General features: G+C 44.0%; 1 protein-coding gene across 1 annotated transcript in view; it reads left to right on the top strand.

Annotated features, from left to right (window-relative positions):
* The first annotated feature begins 2,962 nt into the window (after positions 1-2,962).
* Positions 2,963-8,836, top strand: part of LOC122557537 (sodium- and chloride-dependent neutral and basic amino acid transporter B(0+)-like) — a 53,023-nt gene continuing 47,149 nt past the window's right edge. Inside the window, exon 1 of the mRNA XM_043705283.1 lies at positions 2,963-3,019. Coding sequence (XP_043561218.1) covers positions 2,963-3,019 — 57 coding nt within the window. The remainder of the gene's footprint in view (positions 3,020-8,836) is intronic.

The raw sequence follows: 8,836 nt of genomic DNA, 5'->3' as shown, positions 1-8,836 counted from the left end.
CAGGAGAATCGACGTTTCGGGCATAAGGGCTTATGCCCGAAACGTCGATTCTCCTGTTCCCTGGATGCTGCCTGACCTGCTGCGCTTTTCCAGCAACACATTTCCAGCTCTGATCTCCAGCATCTGCAGACCTCACTTTCTCCTTGTGATATTAGGACAGGTTCAGGGTTGGGAAGGAAGGTGGTGGTTTGGCCAACCAACATCATTTACTTCCCTCTACCATATAAAATCCAGCACAGCACATTGACAGTTGGTGTATCAGTGTCAGCACTCTATAGCCAATCATCTACCTGCTACAACTGTGGCTGAGTATCTCACAGAGGAGCTGCTCTCCCCATTCACACCGGAGGAGCACATTTTTAATGTATCTCTTCAAATATTTGCATTACGCTACACTGGTTGTCTTTCAGTTCTTAACAATCCTTCTGAATGTTTTCTCTCCAAAAATTCTCTCGAAATTCATAGTTAACCTTCATTCACCTAGAAAGCAATCAGGTGTGCAAAGTCCTGGTTACTGCTGAGCAATCGAGCAAATTGAGCTGTGCCTGTTAGAACGGTTTGTGGTGGCACCTATCATCCAGTCTTAGCCCCTCTGTTTCTCTCTTCCGTGCTGTCCATCGACAGCTCCTTCCGAAGCAGAGCGCCCACTGTTGGTGATCCTCACACACTTCCTCATCCAAAGTAAAATGAGAAACAGCGATAACCATCTCACCAAGGCCACACTGCCCCCTCCCCACCTCTTGATTCCTATTCAATACCAACGAGCTGTCCCAATAAGGTAAGGTACTGAGTGTTTAGCACGTTTGCCTGCATTGCTCAGGCCTTTGAGTATAGGAGTTCATATTGAGGTTGTACAGAACATTAGTAAAGCCTCTTCTGGTGTACTTGTCCAGTTCTAGTCCCCTTGTTATAGGAAGGCTATTATTAAGCTACAGAGAGTTCAGAAAAGATTTACCTGGATGTTGCATGGAATGGAGGGTTTGAGTTATAAGGATAGGCTGGGACTTTTTTCACTGGAGCATTGGAGGTTGAGAGGTGACCTTATCAAGGTTTATAAAGTCATGACTGATACAGATAAGTTGAATGGTAGGTGTCTTTTCCCTAGACTGAGGGATTTCAAAACTAGGTGGCATATTTTTAAAAGTGTGGTGCTGGAAAAGCACAGCAGGAATTTGATGAAGGGCTTATGCCTGAAACGCGACTCTCCTGCTCCTCGGATGCTGCCTGACCTGCTGTGCTTTTCCAGCACCACACTCTCGACTCTGATCTCAGCATCTGCGGTCCTCACTTTCTCCTGGTACATTTATAAAGTGAAAGGAGAAAGGTTTAAAAAAGACACAAGGGGCAGCCTTTTTACAAAGAGAATGGTTTGTGTGTGGAACGAGGAAGTGGAGGTTGTGAATACAGTTACAACATTTAAAAGACATTTGGATAAGTAGGTGAAAAGGAAAGATGTGGGCCAGGAGCAGGCAAGGAGGACTCTTGTAGTCTGGGATTATGGTCGGCATGGACTGGCTGGACTGTGGGGGCCAGTTTCCATGCTTTATGACTCTATGGCTCTCAATCTCTCACAGCAAGAACCCAAGCAAACTGTATCAGGACACTGAGGAAGCAATTTTGAACACCGAATGTTAATTTACATCAGAACTCTCTTGCCTTTATCACCAGATGAAGTGCTGGTCTGTATAGTCGTGTTTTCTGAACCCTTGATGAACTATATGGCAACAAATTGTTCCAAATTAGCTTCAAAACAGGGAGATAGCATCCTGATTTAAAATCTGTTAATATTGACTAATTTCTTCTGAATGAATTACTCAGACACCCTAATTATTCTTATCTGAAGAATTCTGAACTGATTCGTTCTAAAATGGAGCTTCAGTTTAATTATTTTATTTAACCTATTTTTCTAATCAACCTGTTCAGAGATGTTATTACACACCTCTGAAGCAGGTAGGACTTGAACTGGGCCACCTGATACAGAGTTTGGGACACTACCTCTAGCCTATAAGTGGGCCTACACATCTTTCTAATTTTAAAAAAATCCTGCGTGGGATGTGCATACCACATACTGGTGATTTGTTCCCCAAATCTAGTTGCTGTTTGACTGTCTGGGCCATTTCAGAGGGCAGTTGAGAATGGCTATATTTCAGTGTGCTGGAAGTCACATGTAGGCCAGACCAGGAAAGGATGGCAGATTTCCACTCCGAAAAGGATGTTAGTGAACGAGATGGCATTTTCAGAACAATCGTGCAGCATCCCGAGGGTGATAACATTCTTACCTTGTCATTGTATTTTGAGGTCTGGCAGGGTCTCCCTGATATCAATGATAATTTGTACGTTTCCCATTTTCTCCTTGACTGAATATTTTTCTTGCCTGGATTGTTCATTTAGTCTTTACCTCCTTTTCTTTGGTCAGTCAGGTCAGTGGCAGCTGGATGCCCTGAGCTCATTCTTTCATACAGTTCTCCTCAGAACAGTAGAACAACCCCTGGAACACACTCATTTTCAAACACTAACATTCTAATCTCCAACCGTGATGCCCTTTCAGCCATCAACTGATTGTAAACAGGGCCCTCAACATAAGGTCCCAGGAACTGTGTCGACTGTACTCTTCCCGTTTCACTGATGTTCATTGGAGGAATTGTTGTTTTTTAACCTATTATACCCTAGATTCATTTCTCCTTCAAAAGCTGACTTTCTTTATCCTCTATGAGGTGGTTGTCAATCGTTCTGCCTTTTGCTTCCATTTCCCCGTTCTCGTGTATTCCTGCCTCAGAGCAGTCACGGCCTAGACAGCAAACACCAAGTAAGGGAAGTTTTAATTTTTCCGGTTTGGATTTTCTTTCCTACCTGCTTCTGCGTCATTCATCTGAGGAAAGGACCCAGTAAGAAGGCAGGCAATTGTTGAAGGCACCAATCCATTTTCCTTTCTGAGTGACACCTTTTCCACATCTAAACAGAAATGCTAAAGACTCTTGATTTCAGACACTTCAATCGGGTATCTCCAGAAAAAGTTGAGGTGAGTAATTTTAACAAACTGCAAGAAATTAGAATAAAAACTGTTTCAAAATTTGCCAATGTATTGGGGCATTTGTCCTCTTTATTTTGCTTGGTTGTCAATTCATTATGGAAGCTATCTTGAAGTTCAATTTTTCCAAAATACCAATGATTAATGAGGACTGACAGGTCAAAATTGGACTAATAAGGCATTTTCACAGTTGAGTACTTGATGGATTTGAGATTGTTCTCTGTGATATTATTGTGTGAATGCTACACAAATTTAAAGTTTTCTTAGATTAACTCCTGGGATGAGCTGTCTATTCTATGGTCAGATATTGGCCCTACAGTTTTTGGCATTTTAAAGATAAGCTTCACTAAAATCTATAATATTCTGAAAAGACTTGACGGGGTTTGAGGGGCTATTTTCCTCAAGACTGAAGATTAGGGTTTGACATTCTCAAGGTTGAAAGAATTGATCACTTAGGACTGAAATGAAAAGAAATCTCTTCAATCCGGGAGTTATGAATCTCTGGAATTTTCTATCCTGAGGAGCAAGTGTTGATAAGAATGATCATTAGGTTTCTGAGGCAATTGGAATCAATTGGATATATGGGAATTGGATGGGAAAGAAGAGTTGATGTCAATTGTAACCTTACAGAATGACAGAACAGGCTCAGAGAACTGTAGGGCCCACTCCAGTTCCAACTCCTTATGTTCCAATTACTAGTCAGAGGAACTCAACATGAATGTGTCATTTCCAGTTTGGATTTTCCATGTTGTAATTTTCTGCAGCCAGTCTGTAGTTAGGCCTCTGATTAATGCCATTCCTCACCTTCATCCCTCCCCTCTCCCCCCAAATCAAGGCAGCCAGTTCAAACCTCCCATCCAATCCCCTTCATTGTGCTTTCTGGAAGTTTGCCATTGTTCTCTGTGAAACATGAACGTGTCAGTTCTCTGGATCTCAATTAGACATGACGGGCATTGTAGGATTGTTGTCAGCTTATGAGGGGCTTACAAGTACTTCTTTTGTTTGCTTGCTTGTCAGCTAATTTCCTTTTCTGTCAAACTGTATTTGTGCATTATTCCATTCACTGGAAAAACACATTAGAATGTACCAGGGAAGTAATGAAGTATAGTATTAAAATAGTAAAAATATGCATTTATTTAATGGCCCTAATGTAAGGAAACTTTCCAATGGTCTTTTACAGGAGTGCTGTTTGATTTTTATTCTTTCATGGAATGTTGCTGTCGTTGGCAAAGTCAGGATTTCCCTAATTGGGAGTGGCTTTCTGGGTCATTTCAGAGGATAGTTAAGACTCAACCACACTGCAGTGGGTTTCGAGTCATACATAGGCCAGGCTAGGTTAGGACGGCAGATTTCATTCCTTAAAGAATCTTAGTGAACCAAGATTTGTTTCTAGGACAAACAGTAATAATTTCGAGATTGCCGACACTGAGATTAGGTTCTAGTTTCAGAATTGTGGATTGAATTAAGACTACATCAGTTGCAGTGGTGGGCTTTGAAGTTGCTTGCACAGTGCTTTAGCCCAGAAGTCGGAATTATGAATCTCGTGACTACGTCACCATCCTTCCAGAGCAACAAGGTCACAACGACACCAAACTAAGGAGGGAGACGTTTTCAGTGGGGGACCTGGCTAAAAATTAATAAGAGATGTTTATTAATGCAGCACATAGGGGGGAAAAAATAAAAACAATGGGGTGAAGGACTTAGGGAAGAGGGAGAATAGATTGGGAGTATTGCTTGTCAAGATAATGGTTCCAGTCTGGAATTTCAGGAAATTCCTATTTATCTAGCACTGATGGTGGCCAAGCTATCTCTTATTCCTCAGGAAACGAAGGGTCAATGTGGCAAGAGGTGGAAGATTATTTTTATTTCCTGGGTCCATTAGAGTTTACAGAGGCCTAAATCAAAATTAGGCTAGGCTATGCCAGCTGGGCAGGGTCAAAAAGTGTGGTGCTGGAAAAGCACAGCTGGTCAGGCAGCATCCAAGGAGCAGGAGAATCAATGTTTCGAGCATAAGCCCTTCATCAAGAATTTGAGCTAGCTAGGCTATGAACAAAACATAAATTCGCAATGTCAGTGTGCAGGGAAACAGGGTTGGTTGGTGGGTTGATTGAGATCAATTTTATGTAAAGTGAGAGATGAGGTGGAATCCAGAAGACTTTTTGCCTCAGTGGTTTCATTAAGGTATGGATGGGGGTGGGGGGGAGGGGGGAAGGTTCAGTCCCAGGTAATTTGAGGCAAGGGTGGCTATAGGCAAAATTTGGGTTTGTAAGTAGATGGTCTTTGTGATTGAGTAGAGGAAGCTAGCTTGGAATCAGATAGACAGCTGAGTTTATGTAAAGTTCAGCACAGCGAGTGAGTGAAGACAATGGTGAGTGGCAGCGATGGGCGGTTGGCTTGCCAGGTAATGGTTCCAATGTTCAATTGCAGGAAACTCCTGTTCATCCAGAACTGATTTTGGCCAAGCCCTTTTTCTTAATACTCAGATACGGAGGGCCAATGTGGTAAGCTGGAATTAGGAGTTACTGGTATATACGGACCCTGAAATAGTTTTGGATGATTTTACCTGTACAGATGGAAAATAGGACGGAGCGAAAGACAAAATTTTGGGGGCTTACAAATACAATCAGGTAGAATGAAAAGGCAGAGCGGGAAATGAGAAAGGGCTGTCTCACTGAACTGGTGGGCGGCACGGTGGCAGTGGGCGGCACGGTGGCAGTGGGCGGCACGGTGGCACAGTGGTTAGCACTGCTGCCTCGCAGCGCCAGAGACCCGGGTTCAATTCCCGACTCAGGCGACTGACTGTGTGGAGTTTGCACGTTCTCCCTGTGTCTGCGTGGGTTTCCTCCGGGTGCTCCGGTTTCCTCCCACAGTCCAAAGATGTGCAGGTTAGGTGATTTGGCCATACTAAATTGCCCGTAGTGTTAGGTAAGGGGTAAATGTAGGGGTATGGGTGGGTTTCGCTTCGGCGGGTCGGTGTGGACTTGTTGGGCCGAAGGGCCTGTTTCCACACTGTAATCTAATCTAAAAAATCTAAAAAAAGTGTTCAAGGTGAATGGTTTGGTCAATTCTGTCAAAGGCAGCAGAGGTTAAGAAAGACAAGAAAGTACTATGCACCTTTAATATTTTTATTTTCAGTGGTAGGTTTGGAAATCTGCTTGGGGGCTTGAAGTATGGGTTGCAGGAAAAGTGGACATGAATTTTGAGGGTGACAATAGCTTTAAGGATCTTATGGTGGAGTGGAAGGTTGAAGGTTGAAAATGAGGTTGGTCATTTGTAAGAACAGAGGGCCAACAGGAGAGCTTTTTGAGGATGTTGTTGATCGCAGCAGAATTAAAAGCCAAGTGAACAATACCGAAGGACAGGGAACTTACATGCATTAATTTAAGTTAGTTAATAACTTAGATTATGTGTTGCAAATATGCTTTGGTTACAAAATGACCAGAAACCACTCGTGTGAAAATTCATCAAAGCAAAATATGATTAGATTAGATTACTTACAGTGTGGAAACAGGCCCTTCGGCCCAACAAGTCCACACCGACCCTCCGAAAAGCAACCCACACAGTCCCATTCCTCTACATTTACCCCCTCACCTAACACTACAGGTAACTTAGCATGGCCAATTCACCTAACCTGCACATTTTTTTCCGGATTGCGGGAGGAAACTGGATCACCCGGAGGAAACCCACACAGAAAGAATGTGCAAACTCCACACAGACAGTTGCCTGAGGCAGGACTTGAGCCCAGGTCTCTAGCGCTGTGAGGCAGCAGTGCTAACCACTGTGCCACCGTGCCGCCCATATCTCGAAGTACCTGGTAACTTTACAAAGGGCAAGGAGATTGCATTTAGGGAAAGCTCTCAAAAGCTGATAACTATCATGATAAATGGATAACCTTTCAAAGCTCTGATGAATTAACTCTCTAGTGATGTTTAACTGCAAAGAATATGCAAGGTTTAACTCTATCCAGCAACAATCCCCTGTGCTAAAGTTTTGAAGAAAACAGGACCACCATACAAGTGCGGTATGTTTGATTTCCTTTGTGCTGGAATGACTTATAGCTGAGCAGAGTGTTGATTGTGAGGTATACGTTGAATCTTCATGAGGAGTTTTCCAGTTCTTGTACCTAAAGAGTCACGCCTGATCAAGATTAGTCAACCACATATCAAAGATACGTCTGTAACATGAGTTTAAGATTAGCGATAGACTTAACAAAGTGTAATATTCCTGATTATTTTTGTATCTCTGATGCCAACGTGAGTCATAGCAGAATTTTAACGGGTGGGTTTTTAAAAAAAATGTACCAGTTCATGAAATCTGAGTGTTGCTGGCTGAGCTGGCCTTTGTGAAGTTTTCCCTAATTGTCCCTTAAGAGGTGGTGGATTGCCTTCTGGAACCGCTGCAGTCTTTGGGGTACAGGTACAGCCACAGTGGTGTTAGGGAAAGAATTCCAAGAATATGATCCAGTGCAACTTAAGAAATGGCAATGTATTCCAAGTCAGGATGGTGCATGAGCTCAGAGGGTGCTTGCAGGTGATGCTTTTCCAGCATATCTGCTGCTCTTGTCCTTCTACATGAGAGAGATCCTAGGTTTGGAAGCTGCTGTCAAAGGTATCTGGGGACTTACTGTAATACATCTTGTGGTTGGTACACACTATCTATCAGTGGGTGTAGATGGAGCTGCAGGTAAAGGGGAGCAGGATGGTGAGGTGGAAGTAAGTGAAGACAGGTAGAGGGTACAACCTGGTTGGTCAATGGGAGGAATGAATCCAATTGGTGCCTGGAAGGAAGGGTCAATGAGAGGAAGGGAAGGGAAGGGGCTGGGTGGAGCACAATGTTGAGTCTTCCGGGCTGTAGGCTGCCCAGGCAGAAGATGAGGTGTTGTGCCTCCAATTTACGGTCTGACTCGAACAAGCAGGAGGCTGGGACAACAACACCTCATCTTCCACCTGGACAACCTACAGCCCGGAGGACTCAACATTGAGTTCTCCAATTTCAAATAACCTCCCTCCCCTTCCCCTGACTCCACTTCCCAACCCCTTCCACTCCCATTCCTTTCATCAACCCTTCCTTCCAGCCACCAACTGGATTCATTTCTCCCATTGACCAACCAGGTCATTCCCTCCACCTGTCTTCACCTTTCCTCACTTCACCACCCTGCCCCCACCAGGCCCTTTATCTGCAGCCTCCCTTATACCCACCCCTGATTCTGAAGAAGCTTACACCATTTCTCCACCACCTGATGTGGGCCTGGCTTGCTGTGTTCTTACAGCCTCCTGCTTGTCTACCTTAGATTCCAGCATCTACAGTTTTTTTTTTGTCTCTATCAGTGGCAGAGGGATTAATGGTCAACAAGTTTGGGGTGAGGTGGTTCTGGAAGGGAGGTGATTTAAATAGTCCCAAAATACTGACCTGTGAGAAATCCGACATGACCCCCCCCCCCCCCCCCACACTTCTGTGTTTCACGGACCCAGATTGGTGACTGCTTTTCCCAAAGAGGTCGAGAGCTGAGAGTTCACGGCACTCATGATCATGGTGGGCTCCTTCGACCTCTCCTCCAGGGTGTGCACGAGCCCAAGAAATACTTTGAGAACCTTACTATTGCTGCTCCAGAATAGCCGTGTTTGTGGATGGACCCTCAAGGCCTGGCATCTATATTGACCACAGAAAGGATCCACCTGACTGAGAATAGCTTGTGACCTGGTGTGGGTAATACTTTGATCTACCCAGTTCACAACAAAATCAATCCACGTCCTCTCAGGTGCCAACTATAACACTTATGTGTTTTTTGTCAGCATTCAGCTGTTCAGA

Source organism: Chiloscyllium plagiosum, chromosome 15 (assembly GCF_004010195.1).
Source record: "Chiloscyllium plagiosum isolate BGI_BamShark_2017 chromosome 15, ASM401019v2, whole genome shotgun sequence".
NCBI classification, from domain to species: domain Eukaryota; kingdom Metazoa; phylum Chordata; class Chondrichthyes; order Orectolobiformes; family Hemiscylliidae; genus Chiloscyllium; species Chiloscyllium plagiosum.
The sequence above is the reverse complement of the archived record's forward strand: the minus strand, read 5'-3'. Positions and strand labels throughout refer to the sequence as shown.